The sequence below is a fragment of the Mytilus edulis genome, chromosome 7 (genome assembly GCF_963676685.1).
Source record: "Mytilus edulis chromosome 7, xbMytEdul2.2, whole genome shotgun sequence".
Taxonomy (NCBI): domain Eukaryota; kingdom Metazoa; phylum Mollusca; class Bivalvia; order Mytilida; family Mytilidae; genus Mytilus; species Mytilus edulis.
This window is the reverse complement of record NC_092350.1, coordinates 67,796,857-67,823,700: the sequence shown is the minus strand read 5'-3', so window position 1 is coordinate 67,823,700 and position 26,844 is coordinate 67,796,857. Positions and strand designations below refer to the sequence as shown.

The 26,844-nt window shown below is 31.2% G+C and overlaps 1 protein-coding gene across 1 annotated transcript; it reads right to left on the bottom strand.

Moving 5' to 3' along the window:
• Nucleotides 1-1,837: 1,837 nt before the first annotated feature.
• On the bottom strand, nucleotides 1,838-25,651 carry LOC139482053 (protein phosphatase 1 regulatory subunit 7-like). Its single transcript, XM_071265699.1, has 9 exons — nucleotides 25,527-25,651; nucleotides 22,928-23,026; nucleotides 19,762-19,827; nucleotides 18,233-18,363; nucleotides 14,982-15,144; nucleotides 12,010-12,126; nucleotides 6,323-6,427; nucleotides 4,748-4,834; nucleotides 1,838-4,017 (listed from the first exon to the last, which is right to left on the bottom strand). The coding sequence occupies exons 2-9, from the start codon at nucleotides 23,018-23,020 to the stop codon at nucleotides 3,826-3,828; spliced, it is 954 nt and encodes a 317-aa protein (XP_071121800.1). The 5' UTR covers nucleotides 23,021-23,026; nucleotides 25,527-25,651; the 3' UTR covers nucleotides 1,838-3,825.
• Between the last annotated feature and the right edge of the window lie 1,193 nt (nucleotides 25,652-26,844).

The window sequence follows — 26,844 nt, the reverse complement described above, 5'->3', positions numbered from 1 at the left end:
CATTCTACTGCATATCATAACTTGGCTTTGACTTGAGTGCATAATTATGATAATGACATTTCAATAATATATTAGCCAAAAGCCCATTATGATATTTCACAACAAGGTATCATAATGAGATAAGCGAAAAGCGGTCTACTGTCCATTCCTTTCCGTTGGCTCATATCTTATATGCATATGGGCAGTCACTCGAAAACATTTTTTTTTCAAACTTTTAAAGTTAACTGACTGGCAAAACATATGTTACCTGTGGTATCGTATAGGTAACAATACATGCAAAGGCTTAAAAAAGTCTGTTGTGAACACCAAATCATATTAACATGATTAGGAATTAAACTTTCAGAAATATCTAACTCGTATTCCTTTTTCTCCAGAGGTACGAGCATGTAGTCTGTGTATGCATGGTTCAGTAAAGTGCAATAACTCCAATAAGGAATCATTCTTTTATTTCGACCATGTTGACTGTTTTTGTACATTATCGAAGTTTAAATGAATACAGCATTCGCATCAATGGTCATACACATGCCATGTTGGGCTCAAATGAAAGATAATTGGTAAAATATTTCAAAAAATTACGTTTGAAGATAATTCGTTATTTTTTGGTCACGTGGTATATTTCCAAAAGTCACGTGACTGTTGGAGAAAAAGTGAAAAAATACGAAATCCTTGCGCAAAAAGTCGTGCAGAGACATATTGGTGGGCTAATAGGGTCAGGTTTTGGTGGAAACACAATGCATCGAGTCTGTTGAAGCCATATAAGATATCATAGTGGTATAAATAGATGCATAACGTGTTATAGGCCTTGAAATATCGATGTCCATAACATTCAAAATAATTGATTTTAGATGCTCTTTTTGTCCGATTTTAAACTTGGACCCTAGTTGTTTGTCTAATTCGTTTTCAATCAATCGGCAACCTGAACTTTGTTTTTACAAGGGAAAATTCATTGAAATACCAATGCTAGCTTGATCTGGGACACCCTTGACCGAGCCGGATGGAGCAAAGGGGGTAAAGGGGGGGGGAAATTTTGCACACACATTCTTTAAAAAAAATTTCGTAGGTTTCCTTTTTGAAATTGAAAGTAAAGTTAAATTAAGATGGATTCATGACAAAATTGTGCTTTGGTGATGGTGATGTGTTTTAAGTTCTTACTTTACTGAACATTCTTGCTACTTACAATTATCTCTATCTATAATGAGCTTTGCCCATTAGTAACTTAGAAAATTATTTTGTAAAAATTTACAAAAATTAACCAAATTAATGAAAATTGTTAAAAATTGACTATAAAGGGCAATAACTCCCTTAAGGGGTCAACTAACCATTTTGGTCATGTTGACTTATTTGTAGATCTTACTTTGCTGAACATTATTTCTGTTTACAGTCTATATCTATAATAGTATTCAAGATAACCAAATAATACCAATTTGGGGGGGGGGGGGGGGCAGCAACCTAACAACCAGATGTCCAATTCATCTGAAAATTTTAGATCTTGACCTAATAAACAATTTCACACCCTGTCAGATTAGCTCTAAATGCTTTGGTTTTTGAGTTATAAGCCAAAAACTGCATTTTACCCCTATGTTCTATGTTTAGCCATGGCAGCCATCTTGGTTTGTTGGCCAGGTCACCAGACACATTTTTTAAATAAGATACCCCAATGATGATTGTGACCAAGTTTGAATGAATTTGGCCCAGTAGTTTCAGAGGAGAAGATTTTTGTAAAAGTTAACGATGACGGACGACTGACGATGGTCGACAGACGACAAGTGATGAGAAAAGCTCATAAAAGGAAGAAAAGGGTATATATTATAGTATTCATGAAAAACAACAACATTCATTATCCTTATTAATTTATTAAAGCTATTTATTCTGTCTTCATGGAAAATTAAGTGTTATTAATAGCATGAAATAAGTAACATAATATCGATTTAATTGTATCACGTTTAACAAAATCCTGAGTGTCTTTTCCAGTCTACAATACTCACTCATAATTAAGGGAGTTCGCTTATAGGTTTCAATATAGTAAGCTTTCCAATACACTAGTTTATATTGATAGGGGATTTATAAAGAAATCAAAACAGCAAAAAAAATATGAAGGTCAATGTACTTGTGATCGAGATATTAGCCATTGAAATTTTGGTGGTAAAATGTTCTCTTTTGACTTTTCATAGCTTTATCATTGACAAGTTTAAGTTCTCAAAAACTATTAAAAAATAATTAAAATTTTAAAAGATTTTTTTAGATGGCTTATCATTGTACATGTAAAAGATTTATAAAAAGAAAAATGGGGGTCAATGGGCAATTTTTTTTAAGGCTTTCAAATCGATAACACCATCGGATTCCAAAAAATCTGACAAAAATTCCCCAGCAACATCCTTAATAGTTATACCTAGACATACTAAATAAAACATTGTATTTTTTTATGAATAGTTGACTGTATAAATTGGAAAGGAAATTTTCATCATTACATATAATCAAGATATATGTATATGATTTTTTTTATTTTTCTTTCAATATACATTTGTTCATGTTATTCAAGTAAAAACATATATTTAAAACAAGTTATCTTAAAATGTGTATACTGCTTTCATAAGATTGGGGGAAAAAATCGTATAACTCAGATGGACAGAGATGTAATCACCTGGAATTATAAATATACATGTAAGTTCCTGGTGAATTGGTAATAATCAATTACAATCAGTAAAAAGTAACAAAAACAAACATCATATTTTTTCCATTAATATAATAATATAGCAAATTTGGCACCAATTTCACCATTTATACAACAAGTTACTTGACTGTATAGTAATTATTAACATATTTCATTCATGAGTCATTTTATTTATTTATATAATCTCTAAGTATTAATGTGAATGTATCTTGTAGATGTTTAATAGATAAAGGAAGATGTGGTTTGAGTGCCAATGAGACAACTCTCCATCCAAGGAACAATTTATAAAAGTAAACCATTATAGGTCAAAGTACGGCCATCAACACGGAGCCTTGGGTGTTTAACTCTATTTTCACATTTTTATGTGGTCAGTAATTTAAAAAGATGCATTATTGTATAGTATTGCTTAATTTTCTAGCATCTACAAGTGGCTTCTGTAAACTTAAAAATGCTTGACTCTGACCTAGGCTAAAAACTACATATGTATTGCTTACATTTATACATGAGACCAAGCAAAGCACTATTATATATAATATTTGGATAAACTGTGTGCAGATACAAAATGTATGTATGATACTTATGAAATATATTTCTAAATCCTAGAATGTGTTGAAATTATTCCCTTTTTCCGTAATTTTGGGGTTTTTTGTCTTACATTAGATGATTTTTTTTTTTCATTTCCCACAATATTTTCAAAGGAAATGAAACAAAAAATTATGATACATATCTTGATTTTTTTTTATAACAATTTTGCAAGACATGTTTTTAATATCAAAAAAATTTCCATTTATTCTAAAATATTTAAAAATAAAAAAAGGAATGTGTCTGAGGAAAAAATGCCTTGGATTAACCACTGCAAAAAAAAAATGGGATGGAAGGACAGAAAGACAGACAATCAAATGTAACACTTAATCCCCATGTCACATTCCTCGGGTGCAGAAAAAAAAATCGCTCTTGACCTCAAATATTCCTAAATTAATTAACTATTTAAATGGTACTTATTACTTATAGAAAGGAAACAGATGGACGAAGATTCAGGTCATTATTTCAAACATTCCTACTTTAAATTATTGTTAAAATTGTGTAAATAATCAACAAACATTTTCATATTACAAGTTAAAAACAATCTCAATCAAAATAATAATAATAATGAACTATCTACACATTGTTGCATCTATCTGCTTAAGCTGAGGTAAAGCTAACATAATTTTACGTCTGTAATTTGGATCAAATACTTTGTCTGCATCATAATATATAGGATTTCTCTCTAAGTAAACAGTTTGTAGAGTAGCTATTGGAGCTAATTCTTTCAGATCATCAAAATTTGATATCTTGTTGCCATTGAACTGAAATTAAAAAAATACATATTTATACTTTAAAACTATTTAGATGAAATAAAAGAAAGAAATTTACAGAATGGACTTAGATTCTGCATAATAACTGCTTAAAATTTTTGGGACACATGTAGGTTTAGCTTTGAAAATCAAGAATAATATTTGAAAGAAGTATTACATTGTTTTATGTCTAATTTGTCATACATGAAAATTTAAATAATAAATATGTTTAATTATGTAAATTCTCCAAAACAAACAAGAATCATAAAACATCTTCTCAACTTAACAAATATTTTTTAAAACCATCAATCAGCAAATCATAAATATTACTTATGACCATCAACCATCAGGCTAAATAAGAACTGAATGAATTTTATTTCTCATTAACTACAAGCTACATAGTTACAGAGAATATATATGCATAATCAATTTCATTATATATTAAAGCACATGTGAACAATACAAACATAAACATTGTGCGCTTTCTTTCTTCATATATTAATTTCATATAAACCATGTACCACCGCTTATATGCTGATCCTTATATTCAGATGTATAAATACAGAACAAAATAAAGGGGAATTGAATTTGAAAAATCTCTACTCATGATATTGGCGTTGACATAAAAATCCATACATGTACGAGCCAAAATCCTAAACAAAGGTACAGTACTATGCTTTTACTACTTTTTAGTCTCAAAGTGTGGTAATTAAATAAACATAATTGTACAATATATAATTACCCAGAATTCTTCTAATGCTGTTAGATGGCTGACATTTTCAATGGTTGATATTCTATTGTTACCAAAATCAATGGTAGTCAATTTAACCTGAAATTATAAACAATGTAGAAACTAAAGGAATTTGCTCAGAGCCATAATTCTGGGGTCCCCTGCATGTAAATAAGTGGAATAAAAGTTCAATAACTCCTGTAAAGTTAGTGGACTGGTAGTGCAATATGGTCAACAATCCTTTTATTGTGGAAAAGGAGTCCAGAATAAGGTGAAAGTCCCCTACCTTCCATAAAATAGATTGGAACAAAATGACAGTACATGCAAGGCCAACACATGTGATGGAAAACATTCTGACCCATCATGCAAGCTTTGTGTCATGGATTGAGCATTCACAAGGTGTCATTATTGTTGGTAAAGGACACTTAATCATGCAGATGGAAACAATGATTATTATTTATAAAATAAAATGACTGACCTACATTGAGAAACAATGACAGTATGCATTGACTTTATGCTTTGTTGGTTGATTGATTGATGGCCAGCTTTTATTTGTGGAGTAAGGAGGAGTGCCAAGCGAGAACCACAACCTTACACATGAAAACTAGCAATCCAAGTCAATCAAGTTTGAAGTTGAATGCACCTGCTAAAAGTGGGGTAAGTTTGGAGTTGAATGCACCTGCTAAAAGTGGGTTTCGAATGTATCTGTTACATGAGGGTTTAATACTCATACTAAGTCTTGACAGACTAGTGATACAGTAAATTGTATCATGTCTGGAACCTGTTATTCAGTGGTTGTCATTTGTTGTTGTATAACATATTTGTTTTTCCTTCATTGTTTTGAACATAAATCAGACTGTTAGTTTTCAAATTTCTTGTTTAAATTGTTTTAAATGTCTTTTGAGGCCTTTTATATATAACTATGTCGAAAAGATTTTGCTCATTGTTGAAATCCGATCAGTAAGCTGTATTTGTAAAGTTCTGTCATTTAACCTCTGGTAGATAGTTTTCTCATTGGTAATCATACCACATCTTTTTATCTTTTTATTTATACTAAGTTCTTTAATTAAAACACATAAGTCATGCAAGTTGAGCTACAGTTACCTGTGCTAGCTCACAAGGTCACAAAATTTGTAATGCAAAAATTTTCTCATTCAAATTTCAATGAAACATTTACTTTTCCCCAGATCCATTTTATTGCTAAATGCACTTTTCTGAATGGAAAATAGGATGGTAATGATGAATTCAAATATCGCCGCGATATAGCCTTTTTGTGCTAATGCGGCGTAAAGCAACCAACAATCAATCAATCAATGAATTCAAATGAGCTGTTAAGCTCCTACAAATTAAAGGCAATGAGTTGGATTTTTAACAGGCTAGTGCACAAAGTCATAATCTGCAGGAAACTTGAGGTGAGCACACGACAACATGACCACCAAGACTAAAATGTAACAGGAGCGCATTTTAATTTTGAAGTGTTTAATTTGAAGCCAGTCTAGATCTAGAATTGAAATTTTGTTTCTCCAGTACCTAAAATGATATTGTTATCACCAAAACAACCATTATTTAAGAATGTTTTCTCCTTACATTTTTGTCTAGCCCTTCAAGTTTCTCTATGCCATTATCACTGAAATACAATTCTTCTAAATTGACCAAATTATCCAATCCTTCCAGCTTCACTATACGATTACTCTGCAAAAAAAAATTCTATACTGAAGACATGTAAGTATATTTGATGTAGATTACAAATTCCCTCTTTTTTTACAGTACAAACAAGTAAAACTGTGATCTACTGCTCACTGGTGATACCCCCGCCGTAATATTTGTTAAACAGGAAATTGTTGAGTGATGAATCTGAAAATCCATCACACGGTATAGCTGACTTATATAAACCCTGAAATCAAATTTCAGAAATCCTTGTCGAGTAGTTCCTGAGAAAAATGTGACAAAAATATTCATTATTAAAGCGGGGGTTTAATAATTACATTGAATAGATATAAGAAGATGTGATATGAGTGCCAATGAGACAACACTGTATATATATCCAAGTTACAATTTGTAAAAGTAAATCATTATAGGTCAAACTATGGTCTTCAACACAGAGCCTTGATGTTTTTTAAAGGTAGTTTTAAAGGAGCCTCTGGCCTTTGTTAGTCTTGTATTATTTTAATTTTAGTTTCTTGTGTACAATTTGGAAATTAGTATGGCGTTCATTATCACTGGACTAGTATATATTTGTTTAGGGGCCAGCTGAAGGACGCCTCCGGGTGCGGGAATTTCTCGCTACATTGAAGACCTGTTGGTGACCCTCTGCTGTTGTTTTTTATTTGGGCGGGTTGTTGTCTCTTTGACACATTCCCCATTTCCATTCTCAATTTTATTAAGGAACAAGAAGTAATTGTAACAGGATGCTGTTACGAAGTCTCCCAAACAAAGCTCCCATAACTCGCCCTTTATATGGTCCCATGTTCATTTGATTTGATTTTTTGTCCAATACAAGAATATATATGGTTTACGGGTGGGGATCTCCACCATTTACAAGTATTCAAACAGGAGGGGGTGGTGGTCACCCACAGAGACTTTACCTACATTTCATTTGATTTGTTTCATTGTCCCATACAAGAGTATATGTGGTTTAGGGGTGGGGATGTTGACCGTTTACAAGTTTTCAAACAAGAGGGGGTGGGGTGACCCCCTCGGGACTTCCCTTTTATTTCATTTCATTTGTTTTATTGTCCCCTACAAGAATAAATATGGTTTAGGGGTGGGGATCTGGACCATTTACAAGACAATAGCACATTCTCAAATTGAACGGGGTGGGGGCAACCCCCAGGAACTTCCCTTTAATTTCATTTGATTAGCTTTATTGTCCCGTACAAGTATATATATGGTTTAGGGGTGGGGATGTTGACCGTTTACAAAGTTTTCAAACAAGAGGGGGTGGGGTGACTCCCTCGGGACTTCCCTTTTATTTCATTTCATTTGTTTTTTTGTCCCCTACAAAAATATATATGGTTTAGGGGTGGGGATCTGGACCGTTTACAAGTTAATAGTACATTCTCAAATTGAACGGGGTGGGGGTGACCCCCAGGAACTTCCATTTAATTTCATTTGATTAGTTTTATTGTCCCATACAAGAATATATATGGTTTAGGGGTGGGGATGTTGACCGTTTACAAGTTTTCAAACAAGAGGGGGTGGGGTGAGCCCCTAGGGACATCACTTTTATTTCATTTCATTTGTTTTATTGTCCCCTACAAGAAAAAATATGGTTTAGGGGTGGGGATCTGGACTGTTTACAAGATAATAGCACATTCTTAAATTGAACGGGGTGGGGATGACCCCCGGGGACTTCCCTTTAATTTCATTTGATTAGTTTTATCGTCCCATTCAACAATATATATGGTTTAGGGGTGGGGATTACAGAATAAATATGGTTTAGGGGTGGGGATCTGGACTGTTTACAAGATAATAGCACATTCTTAAATTGAACGGGGTGGGGATGACCCCCAGGGACTTCCCTTTAATTTCATTTGATTAGTTTTATCGTCCCATTCAACAATATATATGGTTTAGGGGTGGGGATCTGGACTGTTTACAAGATAAAAGCATATTCTCAAATTGAAGGGGGTGGGGATGACCCCCAGGGACTCCCCCTATATTTCATGTGATTTGTTTTATTGTCCTATAATCATTTCTGAAGACTGCATGTATCTATCACTTACAGTTTTTAAGTTATATTCATTTGAAAATTTTAGAAAATAAAATCCCATAGGGTTCTATAGTAAACCCCTCCCTCCTTTCTACCCCCCAAAATACCCCTTAATAGACCCAAATGCACAAACGAAACATTGATGGCTCACCTAGACATGTTAGTCTAACATATTGTAAAATCCTAAGTAAATCTGACAAGCCGTTTAGGAGAACCGCTGCGGACAAGTTCATTTTTAAAGTGGCGGAAGAAGAGGAAGAGGAAGAGGAAGAGGAAGAATAATAAAAATAATAAGAACTGACCAAAAACAATAAGTCTCCAAACTTTGTTTGGGAGACTTAATAAAGAGCTGTAACATGTAACGCCATGACCTTTTTCAATGAATAAAAGTTAAAACAAGTACCACATTAAATATTTACATAAAAATCAGGCAGTAATCTTGTGGCTAACTTCATCCCTAATTAAACTTTTAATCAAATGTCTCTTGATTGTTGTAGCCATAGCCATCACATCATCATAGAGAAAAACAAAAATTTGATTTGATTTTTGGTGAGTTAACGCCATTTTTTAGCGCCGCTTTGGGGCTATTTTGTGGCAGCCAGTTCTTATTGGTGGAGGAAGCCAGAGTATCCAGAAAAAACACCAACCTTTAATAGGAAAACTGACTTAGACCACTCGACCACAGAGGCCCAAAAAGCTTTGTGTATATTAGGCATCGTGTGAATTACATTGCAATGTAATGCATTATATTACAATTACTTTGACAAAACCATGCATTATATTACAACTACAATTACATTCATTTATCAAAGTAATGCATTATATTACAATTGCTTTTACAAAGTAATGCATTGAATTACACATTACATTTGTAAATTAAGTGAATAGAAAAATCAAACATTTTGAAAAACGACATGAAATCACAAAAGATTCTAGCATATGGAGTAACTGTTCCATTGATTTCAGTATGCATGTAAAATGTCTATTCAATACAGCTATTACATTTTTAATTATTTTAACCTAATGTTAACTTTATATAAATATATAATTTTTATCTTTTTTAATTTCAATCAAAATATTTACTGAGAATTTCCTTCCTAATTATATAATAAACATAGAGCTTAATTAATGACCAATTGTCAAACTGGTGAGCATTTGATTGTTAAACCAAAAAAATAGTGTTTTACAACAATGTTCAATTATCTTTTATTTAATCGTGAAAAGGTATTCTTTGATCTTTTGAAAACAATGGGACACAGAAATGCTTTTCAAGTATCAATCTTTTTTTGCAGGAAAATGTATTTAATCAAATGAAATTAGAAAAAAAGAAAGCAATTCTCTTATAGAGTTTTCATTTGGTCATTTCAGTAGTGATTTATGAAAAGAATGAAAAAATAAATAGAAAATAGAAAATTAATATTATTATGACTATGTTCTTAGTAATAATAATAATAATAAATTCTTTATTTAAAGAGGGTAAACACAGTTAGTTACAATTACTAATCTTCCCTGAGGCCCTCATATACATGTATGCAATACAAGTAAAAACAAAATGATAATAATACAAGTATTCATCTAGTAGGTCAAGAAATCTCAAATTCTGCTGTGGTAAATCTCCAACAATATTTTAAAGATATATAGTATTTGACAAAAGTAATGTAATGCTATGTAATTCAATGTAATGCAAGAAATTACACAACTTTTTGCTAAAGTAATGCATTACATTACAATTACATGTAATGCAAAAACTACTGCATTACATATTACATGCAATTACTTGAAAAATGTAATGCATAACCATGCATTACAATTACAAATTTGCATTACCCCATGACTGATGTATATCAATTTGCTTGGTTATCCACTTAAATGCTTATAGTTTTTTTCTGTCAATTACTAGCGTTTTTCAGGATAATTTCAAGTTCTTTAAAATCAAAAGAAAGGGCATAAGTTAGTTGATGGTTTCAGTTTTATCAGTAAATTTTTAGTTCTTACTCCTTGTTTTGCTGAACAGTTTTGATGTCTACAGTCAATGTAATACTTCTATAAGATTTTCTTAAATACGTGAAAATATTTATAAGCAGTTTTTACTTGTATACATAACTCTGTTGTATAAGGAATTTGTCAGCTTTTTTGTTTCAATGTTTGAATTATGTCCCCTTATACAAGTATTCATTTTTCCAATCCTAAAATTTTCAGTTTTGTGATCAAGAAAAAATTGAATGAATATCAAAGTTGAATACAAATTGCTCTCTTATTCCCCAACTCTTGTCTTGCGCAAAATGTTTGAAGGGGACAATAAACCTTAAAAATGTATTGATCCTCAACTTTAGAAATTTGTATTGAAAAGATTTTATTCAAAATATATGTCGCTAATAATTTTTTACTCAATATATTGATCACATTTTATGTCTATATTTCACCTTAAATGTGAGTAATCAACATTTAATTGGATAACTTGTTTCTACTGACTGAACTGGGAATTCTAACAGTAATCCTTAATCACATGAATCACTATCAAATTCAGGTCTTCCAAAACAGTAAGGTCATTTGTATAATTTGTATAATGTTCAGTAAAAGTCCAGCTGGGCAAAGCATGAAACTTTTTAGTTTTCAAGGCTTTTTCGGTCATTTTTACATAATTCACGATCTTTTTGACCCAACCTTTTGCCTTTAACATCAACACATTTCCAGTCATAAATGTGACATGATGATTAATTACTATCAAAACAACACCTACTTCAATACTTTCTAATTTTAATCAAGGCTAATAAGTAGTTGGACAGATGAAATCTACCTGTTCAGGTGACAGGTGAACTATGTTCAGTACCGGACATTGTATAAATTGATCGGTTTATTCACAATTATTTTATTTTTTTTGTATCTAATTGATTTAGTCCAAAAGATTAAAATTATTAGAAATTAGTTTATCAACATGATTTGATGAAAAATTAAAAAAGGTTTTAAATGAAAAATCGTCAGAACTACATCGTATGAACTAGAGAACACGTGTGCGCATGTGCACTGGTGGGAAATTAATAATGCATCTTACATTTCTTCAAAAATGCTAAAATTATCATTGATACCTGTATCTAACGTTCATTTCAAGTATTTTGTTAAAGAAATAACGTGGAAAGAGCTTCTTCTCTCAGTCATGCTTTGTAAACGTACACGGATTTTACATATCCGTTTATGGTCCATGTTTTACCATTGTCAAGTCAACATCCGGTTAGAACAATGAGAAAAATAGGTAAAGTTTTTGACAACATCATTTTGCACAAATAAAAAGTCTAAGGCAGATATGAGCACGCTGATGTGCACACTTTGAATGATGCACTGCCAATTTAACAGTTACATCCAAACATCAAATTCATATCATATCAAAGTAAAGTTTAAAATCGTTTTTTTTTTTAATGTAATGTCAATCATTGGAATGGCCATCTGATTACCATAATTGCCTTTTGTGACTAAGTCTTAAGGGATTAAAATCGGGATCAGATATGAAATGTCCGGCTGGCTCAAATATTTTTTGGAAGCCCTGATCACATTGCCACTGATTTACCTGTAAACTGAGACATCTCAGGTTAACCAATGTTTCCAGTCCAGTGATTTTTGGAATTTTATTTTTTCCGAGGTAGAGACTTGTCAGATTCACTAGTGATGATATGTTTTCAATTACCTGTAATAAATTAAACAAAATGAATAAAAAGTTATTTGTACAAATGGCAATTGTAGCTTTTTTTCTGTTCCTCTAGATAAATGTAAAACCAATCTTTTTTTTCCATTCTCGACCTCATGATTTTTTATTTTTACAATTTCAACTTTTCATGTACTTAATAATTTCTTAGTTATTGCTTCTAATATTTTCATAAGCAATCCAACAAAAACAAAACAAACAAAAATATACATCTTAAAATCATTTCCACAAAGTCGAGGGGGATGATACACTTTTGGGATGTTGGATATACATGATATAAGGGGTTTTTAAAAATAGGAAGAAAATAAAAAAGTGGGAAGTGGGAAAAATTACCTGAAAAAATGGGGTATAGGAAATGGACAACTAATGTCATCTCTTCACTTCAAATAAAAATGTTTTAAAGTTCTTGTCTCTGCTGTGCCCTTATAACGATTTATTTCAACATTAGGTTACACAAAATCTTACATGTATTAAACAAGGATTAACATTGAAGAATATAGCATTCTTAAATATGATTTGTTTGCCCCAAAAAATTGACAGTATTAATATTGAAGTAACTAGCAAATTAATTGACAATCTTTTAAAAGAAATATTAATGGCATATAACATATACAGTACGTGTAGGGACTTATTTTTATGGATGTCTTAATCCGTCTAGATGTCAGACTGGTCGGACAGTTGTCCCAGTGTAATAAACACCTGCTGTGATATTAACTTGTGCAATATCCAGGTGGAAGGTCGTAAATCAATCTGTATCAGCTTGATTAAAATTTGATTTTACCTGTACAGATATGTTAGTATTTAAGGAGGATAGATATTAATGTAAAATATTGTTTTGTATATCTTGTATATTTGAGGAGCAAAAATTAAAATAAAAATTAAAAATAAATATCATGAAGAAGGGATCAAATTTTTTTTATAACTTAAAAATGAAAGAAAAACGATTTTAAACAATGATTGTAAAAATGTGTTGCCAATTATTTTAATAGTGTTAGTGCCAATAAACTATTTTTATTTGTAAATTGTAAATATTTCTCTTTATTTAAAATTTTAACAACCAGGACGTTTTCAATCGAGGAAATTTAAATAAAAAATTTTGAGACATCAATCCTGTAATTATACAAGTTTCTGTTGATGGTCAATCATTTTTCCCAAGTAAAACAATCCGGGAGTGATAAATATATTACATATATAATAGTTAAAAAAAGACTAAAGCTTGTTTTGATTATATGTAGAAGGATAAAATTTCTATTCTGGTAAATCAATTGTTAATGCATCTCAATCAAGAGCCTCAGAACTAATGGACAATACTGTCAATCATTCAACATCAAATTTAATCAAGAATAGATTTTCCCATGGTTATTTAGTAAGGTCACCTGTGTTTACTGTTACGATATTTCTGCCATATAAAAATCTCATGCAGTGAACAAAATCGATCTTAGCTATTTTCAGCATTCAATATTGTAAGCAAAGTCAAGTTAAAGTTCAACCATAATATGCACACGCTGTTGATCACTGATATGTTTATCATGGAATTGTCTATTTTTTTAAAATTTCTGTGTCATTTGGTCTCTTGTGAAGAGTTGTCTTATTGGCAATAACACCACATCTTCTTTTTTATGTACACAACAGGAATATAAAACTTTTTAAAAAATTGACCCAACTGAAGAAGATAAAGTGTTTGCTTGAACAGGGTGGTTTATAAAACACACCTTTAAATTCTTTCATTTGTTATTATAAAGAGTTGAATGTTTTAATATGCCATGTGTATCACATCTGGAGGGACTATAATTATAATGAAAAGGTCAGTGGGCAGGTACACAAGTTCAAATTTGTAGTTATAGCTTAATCGTTAAGTCAGAACTTGATTATCTCCCTTTGACCTTTGCATATTTTATTAACTTGGTTCTTTAACTAGTTGTTTCATTCTCAAACCAAGAGTATATAAGATTCTAGCATGGCTAGTCACAGAAATTAAAAATGACAAAAAAAAATTGTTTAAGTGTTTCTTGCCAATTAGATGAAAAGAATTGTAGCATCAAAAAGTCGGGAAATTTTTCTGGACACACAAGCCAATAAATTAAGTGTCTTTCCTATAGATGTAAAAAATTGTACATATTGTTTTATTTAAGTTTTATAAAAAATATTTGCCTTTTGTAATCCTTCAATGAATAAAAAATAACAATATTAAAATCCTTTAACACATAATGATTGTTACTTTTGTGCAATATTTTTCCATCAAATAATATTACTATAACTAGGCTTAAATTAATATATTGTTCGTTTCCCCAATCCCGACCCTGTCAAAGCAGGTGTGGGAAGTTAGGTAGGGAAATAATTTTAATTTTTCTAAAAAGGTGGAATGATACAATTCAATTCGACAAGCCTGAAAATCAGAAAGGAATAAAATAATATTTGTCTTAGGTTTGACAATAAAATTTTATGAGTAGCACCATTTTTGCAGGGTCGGTCAGGATTGGGGAAACAAACAATTTTTTATTTTAGGCCCTACAGATTGATTTGATTGATTGATTGAATGTTTGAGTGATTTTAGTTATTTCAGCTCTATGAGCTAAATTTTGTGACCAGTGAGTGTGTTTATGGTTTTTGGGATGAAGGAAGACAAAATTGTTCTTGGAGAACCACCAACAACAGTCTGTCAAATTCCTGCCTCCATCAGGGTTAGAAATCACAACCGCAATGTTAAAAAGCTATTGATAAAATTGATACAATAGATGTAGATGAACTACTTAAGCAACTTTACTATAAACATGATAAAAACACCCCTATTGCTTATACACCTATGTTTTTTAATACATTGTAATACAATACTTTACCCTGATTCTATTAGCACCAAATTCTAACATTTCTAGCTGCACTAAGTGATCGACATTCTCTATTTTGGTGACTCTGTTATTAACAAAGAATAACTTCTTCAGCTGAGTCAAATTGGTCAGACCTTCTACCTTCCTTATTCTGTTGAAGGATAGATCCAGCAGTCTGAAAATATCATGTGTAATAAAGAAAAGAATATAATAAGTTAAGAGTACAACAAAAGGCAGAATAACAAACCTATGATACAATAAGCAATATACTGTAAGGGCTTTTCCAGAAAAAAATGTATGGGGGGGGGGTTGGAAGGCACATTATATTAATAATACATGGGTGATGAGTATCAGAGCAACTTTTCACACTATAATGCACTATTATTCTCAATTACAATTGTCTGGGAGGCGGGTGCAGACAAAAACTGCCTTCCAACCCCTCCATACATTTTTTTCTGGAATAGCCCTAAAGCAGAAATTATTGCTAACATTTTTCATTGTGATTTTTTAGGAAAGAAAAAAAGAAAGAAAGAAAGAAAGAAAGAAAGAAAGAAAGAGAAGAGAGGAAAGAAAGAAAGAGAGGAAGGAAAGAAAGAAAGAAAGAAAAGAAAAGAAAGAAAGGAAGAAAGAATGGATGAACATAAATGCCAATTTCATTATTGTGATTTTAGGAAAAGCTACGTATAGTTTTATATGTACAAGATATCAGAATACAAGTTCTTATTATTGCATCGATCATGTTAACAAAAATCTGGCAATAATTTCTGAACTTCAACATAAACAAATAATTTCTGAAGCATCATCATTCTACTATAACACCTGAGTTCATCCCTGTGACCATTAGATTTTCTGTTTGCTCCATTCATAGTTATGGGGACTTCTGTGACAAGTTTCTTATGCTGAAGATAATTTTCTCTCTCATTTTCAACATTGTTAAGTTGCAATTTTTGTTAACACAGAGGGTGATTCATTTAAAAGCAATAATTGTGTTTTATGAACATGTACATTTGTCAGTGAATTTATAAAATGAGTGTTTTTATATTTTTGTCATGTTTATATGGTTTAAACAGTTATCTGAATGAGGTTTCACATCTTTTTCGAACAATATTTTCAATAATTTTTTTGAATTCTCTTCATAAATTAAAAAGTAAAAGTAAAATAAAACTGTTCGTTATTTGCACTTTAGCAATGATGTTGTATACACTTGCTTCAATGATACACTTGCTTCAATGATGTAATTTTGTAGTGTGATATAGGTTTTCTCTCTCAGAATTAAAGTAAAGTGTCATGGAGCAGAAGTGTTTTTGTTGCGCTCATGCTTTTTTTGTTCTGCAGCATATGTGTGTCAGATTGTCTTTGAGTCCTCCACCATATACCATACACATGAATGATAGTGGTTACATGTGATTCACTCTGAAATATCTCAATAGATATCATATGACAGGACCAGATTGCACATCAAAGTGTTAACATGCTTTTTGTTTAGAACTGGATTTTCATTATTAAAATTTAATATAAGTGATTTACATCGGTGAAAAAGACCATATGATTATCTAATATCATGAAAACGGATATTTATGTATAAACACAACATTTACTGTAGATTCATAAATATTCCTTAGATATCAATTTTCGTGAATTTTGTGGGTGCAGTAGAACCATTATTCAAATGTTTAAAGGATTTCAAATTTTCTATAGGAATGAGTGCAGACTATGTCAAACCACAAATTTAAATATTAATGAATATGCGAGTTTTCCTCAAACCACGAAAATAAATGAATCCACAGTAGCTTTTTTAAGTAAAATCTCTGTTATTTTAAGACAAATTGAAGATATATTTTACCGATTGTATGTGCTTTCTATACAAATGATCCCCCTTGTTGAAAGAATTCAACACCTGATATTTCAGATGCTAAAAGATATAATTGCATCATTTTTCAAATTTCAGTAAGCCAAAGTTGTATACAAAATTTTAGAAAACCTGTGACATAGATATAGATGTGGTTTGAATGTCAATGAGACAACTCTCAATTCAAGTCACAATTTGTAAAAGTCAACCATTATAGGTCATAATAGGATCTTGAACAAAGCCCATTCAGGGTTCTCACTAAGGATTTTTAAAGGCGAGTCCAGGGACTCGTCATTTTTAGCCATGATGAGTATAACAGCAAGAAGAAAATATTTAATTGCAATATAATGTAATATTTTAGTCTCCATGGCCTAACAGAGCAATGAAATGACATTAAATTCAGATCACTTTTAAACTTTTGCTATAAAATGATGATATTTGTGTTTAAGGAGGCTTGCGGGTACAAAAAAATCAGCCAAAAAATCAAACATTTGTTTTTTCATTACAAATTTTATTTATTACACTAATAAATTATTACTTTATGATATGGTACAAAAATTAACCCAAAAAATTGATTAGGTTTGACCCAAGATAATTAAAAAAGCTCCGATTATCTCCCTTTGATGCAAAAAAATGCCCAATTGAAATATCCTTTTTAACTCATCGGTGACCTATATTTTTTTATTATTGTTTTAAATTTAAGCAATTTCTGTATTTATTTCTTTTTTTATTTCGATATTACCTCTATTTCTCCTTCATTTGTCCTATTAGTACAACAGAAAAATGAACATAAACAAATATATATGCTTCTTTCGAAGGCAGATTGTGAGTTTAAACATGTTAAATGAAAGGTGATCCCATTTTTTTATTTCATTTTTCTATTAAGGTGGTACCTAACACTACAGGGAGAGAACTCTGTAAAATCAGCTAAACGTTTTAATCACGTTGTATTGTTAAGGAAATATTAAGCTTCTCAATGATCCAAATGATTGTTTGTCAAACTGCTATATAACCAACCCATTTTTTCCGAGAAAGTGATTGGTTCAAGTTTTTTGAAATGTTTTATTTTATTCAATTCAAAGGGTCCAAATAAATATTTTATCCAAATTTTATGAAAATTAAACATAACAAATTAATTTGATTCAAGGTGTTGGGTACCACCTTAAATATATGATAAAGTTCATGTATAGAAAAATATAGCGATATCCTATGTTAAAAAAAATAATTGATTTATACCCGCGAGCCCCCTTAACCATGTTAACTGTGTTCAGTTTATCATGTTTATACAAAATATTTCAATCTTGATGCATCTGTGAACTCACCAGTTTTGATGAGTCAAGGACTCATGGCCTTAGTGAGAACCCTGCCCATTTACTATTCCTCAACCATAACACATTAACAATAAACCTATTACCTAAGCTGTACAAGTGTATCCAAGTTCTCTACAGCAGTCAGTTGGTTGTCATACAACTCTAATTCTTGTAAAGATGTCAGGTTTTCCATTCCTTCTATCTTCTTGATCAAATTCTGTCTTAAACATAATGTCTGAAGAAAAAATAAGGTTGATTGATGTATAAATGAAAGAAATATTGAAAAAAAAATGGCTGTAAGAAATATAGATTCCTACACTGCAACAAGTGTGTTACGATATTTCTACAGTTAAATTTTATTATTTAAAGAGCGAGGCTTGCCCAGCTTTTTAAATATTAAAATTAAACTGTTGAGAGTTAAATTGTCAGAATCTGCTTCTCTAGTGATTTTTTCCCTCTTTTTCCAAGATTTTCAGAAAGTTGTGTTCTTTCTATGCTACGTTATCAGGCATGGTTGCCTTTTTTCATGACGTCACAATAGGAAAATTCATAAGACACTAAGAAATTTCGACGTCATAATAAAATTTCGACTAATCATTTGCTGAGAACAAATATTTCACTAGTGGGGAGAGATATTTTTCTCAAACCGCTCAAGAAATGTGAAAATAGCACAAAAATTAGAGAAAAAATGAATACACCTTCTTGTTTGGCATACACGTTTTTTAATTATGTATCATAATGAATTTCCAATTATTTAACCATTTGTTGCTGAAAAAGAAACAGTTTAACAACAAAGTATGTGTCTGACAATATGACAATTATATATCTTTTATAGGTAATTAATTACATTAGATGTATATATTTCATTATTATACGTTATTCTGATTGGCTACACTGCAATATCGCGTTACCCCTTAATCAATTGCATTACACAATAAAATTTATCATTCATGATGACGTGAGGTCCCACAATGAAGTGCACAGGTAAATTAAATTAAAAACTTGATAAAAATCGTGTTTTCATGATCCTAGCTAAAAATAAAATTATAAGTATTGAATGCTTCTTTTTGTTACTTCATAGGGTTGTAAAAGCGTTGACCTTGAGCACATTTTTCGCACATTTTTAGAATGAAGCGCGGCGCTTCATACAAAACTTACTTCGGTCAACGCTTTTACACCCCCAATGAAGTTACAAAAACAAGCATTAAATTCTTAAGTAAGTAAGTAAGTAATTAATTTTAAATTACATTACCAGGACATTGGTTAAAAAAAAACATTTCAGAATCACAAGGGCATTAAGGGATGGGATGCATATGGTAGCCAGATGCGGCCATTTTGACTTTTCTTCCATCACTTTGAAAACGCGAAATCGGGAAATCGAGAAATCAAGAAAGCAAAAACACGAAAGCCAAAACTCGAAATTAATTTCTCAATTTCGCGATTTTGCTTTTTCTATTTCCCAATTTTGCTTTCTCGATTTCCCGATTTTCGCGTTGGAAAAGTGAGAGGAGAAAACGTGAAAAGATGAAAAGGGGAAATGGCCGCCGCATCCGGCAACCATAGATGCATGGTACTGTCACCTACAGGGCAAAACTATTCATCTGAGCTGTTGTTTATAACCATCGATACATACCTTAACTTTGGTAAGCTGGTCTAAATTTGTGATCTTTGCAATTCTGCTTTGATTCAAGTCTATGTCCTGAAAATATAAAAGGAATTGTGTTCTATTTTCTATATATATAGTCAATAGTAAATTATTGATATTATGACATAGATGTTTTTTAATGTATTTTAACAAGAGGAAGAGAGAAAAAAAATTACTTGTACAAGCAGTACCCCTGATTTATAAGGCTATAATAAAAGTTAAATTATTTGTTATTTATAATGCCTTTATAATCTAAGGAGATGTCATATAACTAAAGAGACAACAAATGATGTGTATTTCACAAGTAGATATTCAATATATGGACCATAATTTGCTATTGGGCTCCGTTTCCTATAACTATAGAAAAGTGATAAAATTTGAATTACTGTAAGAAAAGTTGTAACTACATCTAAAGATGCCATTATTTTTATTAACATACAAGTGTATGCTACTCTTCCCTAGAAAAAAAATTGAAATATACGAATTTCAAAGATTCTACAACCGTATTTTTGTGTTGTTTCTCGCATTACTTTTTGCTTCCGAAGAGCATAACGCTGACTGATTTATAGATAATCGTCACCGGCAAATTCTTAAATTTTGCTTTCAAATAACAAAGAACATCGACCAATAAGAATAGTGAGAAGAAAATGCCGAGAACTATAAGTATTTATGTAGCAGATGTAAGAACAGTGGCGTGATTTTTGTGTCCGATTTCGTAACGCAAATTTTAGATGATGTAATCTGCTTTGTTGTAATAGAATTCTTAAAAACAATATGCAAATATGAACTCTCGCGAGATGTTCAAACAGGTAAATCAGAGATGATTTACATTCTTGTTTTGATCTTCGTAATAATTAAGTAAGAAAATGACGTTATCGTTATGCGTTACATTTCACACGAAACAGAAGTCCAGTTATTTATTAAAATTGTTTTTGTCCTCAAGTTCTAATCATTTCCGGTCATACGTGAAACATGTGACTAACATGTGATCACGCCCTTACAGCCGGACATACAATATACTAGTTCTTAACATTGTTTTTGTTTCCAACGGGATGTTAGCAAACATAATCTGTAGACTTGTTTCGACTTGTTTAAAAAAGGAAAATACAATTTTCAAAGAGATTGCGCCGGGGGTCTATTATTATTCCTATGTGCATAATGTTACATACGATCTTGTGTGAAAACAAATGCCCAATGACTTGACAAAATCGATTTCAAATTTGACCGACGTTTAAACACACTACGTTTCCCAATAACGATGTAAAGGGTCCTTGGAAAATTCAATCGAAATTACGTCTCTTATCATGGTGCCAATGTTCGTTGGATTGATTTTGCTTCAGCAGTAAATATTACTGGATATTTTAGGTGAATAAAGATAATTAAATGAAAAATGCATGTTAATATACCGTTACACTAGGAATGTACAAAGTTGGTAACTTTGTCACAATTTTTAATTATTTTTTTTTTTATATTCATGTTCTGCAAACACTTTTCAGAAACGCAATAAACTTGTCAAAGGAAAAGTAAACTTTTACCAGGCATGACTTGAAAGGAAGTACTTTATTGATTTTAGCCCACTAAAGTAGGTTAAAATGTGGAAACCATGTAGATGGTGTACAGGTCACAAATATCACATGGTGCCTATTTTAAAGATTTTAATTCCAAGTTAAAAGTTTTTTTCTTTACTGGATTTAAAGAATTTTACATTGCCAATGATTTGGAATAAATTTTATATAACTGGAATTTCAAAACCAAATATAAATATTTTTTTTTTGGCCAAAACATCAAGATACAACGATTATGGTATCCTGTATCAATGAAGAAAATATGGAAAATTCTGAATAAATTGTACTAATTGTTTTCAAAACAAGCACATGTACATATTTAGGAGTTTTATAATACTGTTACATTTAAGATGGATTTTAAGAAAAAGTATACTTTTCAGATTATTTTAAGCAGATTTTGCAATAAAATAAAACTAAAAAAATGCTTTCGGTTTCTGATGGTTTCCTGTCACGTTTAAAAAAAACTGTAATATAACATTGAAAATAGATTTTAAATATTAACATGAAGCAAGTAACACTAGTAATGGTGTTTATTTATGCCTTTTGAATTATATTGTGCAAAATAAAGAAAATAAAGATTGGTTTCCTGTTTGGTTTCCTGTCACGTAAACGGTGAAACAAAATGTATTAATTTTTTCTCGAAAAACTCAATTGTTCCATTCATACTATTCTAACACCAACACAACCCACAAAATAAAAGTTAAAATTTTAGAACTTATAAAAAAGGATACAAAAAGAAACCAAAGGCCGAATACCAAATTATGGTCCATATATATAAGGCACTGTATGTTGTTCAATAATGAGCAAATCCTATACCATAAAGTGATGTAAAAAAATGTACATGGTTATAATAAACACCAAGAAAGATGTGCAACCCAAGCCAGGTTATAACTCGTGTCTTGTTTTTAATATATGGCTTGGTATATAATTGAGGCCAATTTGGTTTTATATTTTGTCATATTGGAAGCTTAAGACTGAAGCCACAGGATGTACAATATCTAAGAGTTGGCACATATTGCTTTATGCACATGTATAATTTTGAGAAACATGGAAATTGGTGACACAGACTTTATGCTGGTTAGTAATCGAGTGTAAAGCAAATAAATAATTCATGTACAATTATTCGTTTTTCTCCTTGATTATGGAACTTTTATTAACAACAAACTTTCCTAGAACCTTCACAAAAGCTTTATTACCCAAGTCCCCATTCAATAACTATATATTCTCTGTAGTATTACTGGTAGGTAGTGAAAAAAAGCTGTACTCCCCTCAGAACAATTTTTATCAAACTAGACATAGATATATCATATATATACTTCATTTCTAAATTGATAGGGGGTACGGCAGGGATTCTGTTACCCCACTATTTATATAATTTAGATTTTTTTTTTAATATAACCTTTTCCCATATTATTTGGGTTTCATGTAAGAGTGGAATACGAAAGTGTCAAAAAAGAAAAATTGGTAAATACACAGCCGGGAACACCAAGAAAGATGACAGACGAAAAGGTGAGCCATTCAAGGGGCATGTACTATCATCTTGTATATAGATAGTGCCCCCCCCCCCCCCCCCACCCCCAAAATCATACCTCTGCATCAATGTCAACAATAACATGGTCTGTTCCCTCCTCGTCTTGGACATCCTCCATTTCTTCATCTTCTGACAATACTTTGTCTGCCATCTCTCGCTACAATAAAGGTAATTTGTAAAATAAAAAGAGGTAATTCAGCCTGTTCAGAGTAGGTTCAGAGTAGAATCTGCCTCCCTTGAAGTATTGACATTTGACATACAACAATCCCTTTTCCATTGTGGCATCAAATATTTTGTATTATATGATGTAAAAATTTAACAAGGACCTTTGTGATGTCAAATAATGGTGGACAAATATCGATAAATTGTATTGCCATGTGTCCCTAATGAACACACCTATAACTGAAACAGAAAGGAATAAATTTAAATCACAGAAACAAATAAGTTGATCATTTAATTTGAGTTCCGTTGAAAAATTATGATTATATTAATTGTTTTGACAATACTTCTGTTATTACAAATTCAGATTAATTCATTCCTACGTTTTTTTAAATTGTAAACAAAATCAAATAGGCAAATCGTTTCATCGAAGTTGATTTTTCTGATTTTCTTTTTGCTGAATGATCTGGTTTTTTTTTAAATACATGTCATGTATTATATGTACGTAGTAGCCAACAGTGTATCCATATCCAATGCCTAAGACTTTTGGCTGCACTTTGGTAATATCAGAACACCAATTTACTAATTAATTATTCAGATAATATTTCTAATTTCGTGAAATCTCTTTTTATAAATGTAAGGTTTCACCATTAAGATTGATTACATACATGACGTAGTGAGTTTCTAAATCACTGATTCAAGTAAATATTTTGTCCATAAAGCCAAAAGGTTGTCTTTTTTTAATAATCACCTGTCACCTACAAAATGTATACATGTACATGTATAAGTGGTACAAATTAATCAGTACACTTAGTGATTTAATTTTATTATAGCTTTAAATATTGAATACTAATGATCCATGGACTAATTATGTTGCTGAAATTATCAGAACCAACATCTGTGTTGATAGGATCGGATGACCAAGTCATTTCAGGTGATAACCTTGTACTGAATCTAGAATAATGACATAAAAATCACTTGTTTAAGTTTTACCAATGTTATTTCAACTGATTGGGCGGAGCTAATTTTTTAATTTGCATAAGGACCGTGTAGTCTATTTGAAGATGTGTGTGATAAGGATGATTGCCGTTAAAATTAATATTGAATTCTAATCCCCTATCAGTGTCATTAAACTAAACGCATATACAAAAGAAATGAGTGTATGATATGGGAAGAATAACTGGACACTTCATTGATGATTTTATTCCAAAACTCCTGTTTATAGATGGATGGACTAGTCTTGAATAAGTGAACTTCTGAAACCCCGCCCAGTCAAGTGAAATAAATCTAGTAATATCAATACCTCAATCTCCTTCACAAAAAAATCACTTCTTAAAATATCATTATTTTAATAACCAACCCCACTAATTACACCTGAACAGTGAAATTTTTAACAGTGAAATTTTTTAACAGTGAAATTTTGATCATGACATGAACAGTTGAATTTTATAAAGTCTGTAAGATGAAACCTTGAATTTTACAGGAAAAATACATTGTACTCCCAATGCCAGGAAAATCAGTTCATTAAGTTCATTATGTAAAGCCATTATTATAGCATTTTTCAACTAAAATAGAGTTTGCAGCTAAATAATTGCATCATAGGCATAATATAAGATTTACATGGATGAAAATACTTTCACCAGAAACCAATAGCATGCACGTATCTATTACATTCCACAATTTCTATGTACATTTTACATGATGCAAAGACCATATGTTGTTCTTCTTCTTCTTCTTCTTCCGTTAAGGAGTTGACCTCATATTTGAGTGATTTACTAACTCCGCTGTTGTTGTTGTTGTACGTCCGTCCGTCCGTCCGTCATATGAATTCGTACTATGCATGCTTTTTTAATGGAAATTTTGATGTCATAATGGGAGGGAGGGAGGGAGTTTAACAGTGGGCTGCCATGATCATGATGATAAAACAAGTCATGGAGATCCCTGTTATTTAAAGTTTGATCGTGAGTCGTATTTTAAATGTACAATGAATCTGATGTACAGTAGTTGTTGTCTGTTTATGTAATACATACATGTTTCTCGTTTGAATGTTTTTACACTAGTAATGTTGGGAGTAATGTTGGGGCCCTTTATAGTTTGCTGTTTTGTGTGAGCCAATTGCAATGCTCCGTGTTGAAGGCCGTAGCTTGACCTATAATGATTTACTTTTATAAATTGTTATTTGGATGGAGAGTTGTCTCATTGGCACTCATACCACATCTTCCTATCTAAGAACATGACTCAATGACAATATAACATATGTATGTGTCCCCTTTGTAATGCAGTAAAAGTATTTATAAGTATTCCCCTTCAATAATGACTAATGTTTACACATGAATATAACAAAATATAGAAACTGCGTTTCAGAAAAACACAGGGAAAAGCAAACGAATAATTTATAAAATCATGAAAATATAATTATATTTGATACAAGAGATAGGTAAATTCATTTTAAAGTAATGATGGTAGATTGTGAGATGTTGCCATTGCAGCAATTTTACCTATAATTTGATAAATTCTGAAAGATTCGTAGAGGATGATTCAGTCTTTCAGACTTTCCCGGGTTGTGAGACAGACAAAATGTAAACAATGTAAGGCTGGCGGTTTTGTAAACTCTTTTTCTATTGGTTGAAATTACTAAACGAAAGTACCTATAAGTGGGATAACATATCCGTATACGGACCAGATAAGAAATGATTTTTCTTACTATGTAAACCTCTGTACTTACTTTAAATAGCTCAGGAGTTGAAAAAATCATTTAAAAAAAATAAAATACAATAAAATACAATTGAAATCATAATTATTCATTTTTGGAATTTATTATTGGCAAGAGTTATAATTACAAGTGGTATAAATATTGCATTAAAAAGTTCATTATTCCATTTAATAAAAGTACTTGTTTTTCAAGAGTCATAAATATTATGTATCTCATAGATAAACAAACAACAGATAACATTTTCACCTTTTTGTAATTGTGTAAAACAAATGCATATAAAATGTATTTGTATAATTCATAATATTAAAAATATTGTTTACACCAAAATGGTTAGAATCTCGGGGACTTATTATAATATCTTATGCAGCGCGAGATTTTACTATACAAATCCTTGACAAAAACAAATAATTGAATGTTTTGATAAAATATACGTTGTAAATTTCAAGTTGTCCATGGGATTCTCAAAGTTGAAAAAAAAACAAATTAACCAACGATGCTTGAGATACTCAATGTAGGGTACCGCTCAATGTATAATGAATTGTCTTGTCAGTTATGGGGCGGATCCAGCCATTTAAAAAAAGGCCGGGGGCCTAACCCAGAAGAAAGAGGGGGTTCCAACTACATGTCCCTATTCAATTGCATTGATCGTCCAAAAAAGGGGGTTTCAACCCCCACCCTTGGATCCGCCACTGATGTATAAGTAAATCAAGTTGTCGAACAGAACTATGTAAAAGGAGAATTTACAGATAACTTTTGCGCCTGTAACATATACATGTATAAACAAAGCAAGTGAGTTCTTATCTGTCGTTACTTTTTTGGTACTGGTCCACTATTTGACCTTAAAAGGAATTACTTCCTGGTTCGGCATCCTGTAAAATAGTTCTAATAAAAAGACAACTGCTGGACCACATTGCATTACAAAAGATTGCGATTCTAATCATAATGTCAAAAATCAGTTATATATCCGTTATATATTTCATAAACTATTAATGTTCAGGAATGATCTACCGATTACATTTAGGACTATATTTTATCGTGTATTCATAGTGGAGATTTTTTCATAATACTTTTTGTAACCAAAAATCCAAAAATAGAGCAATGGC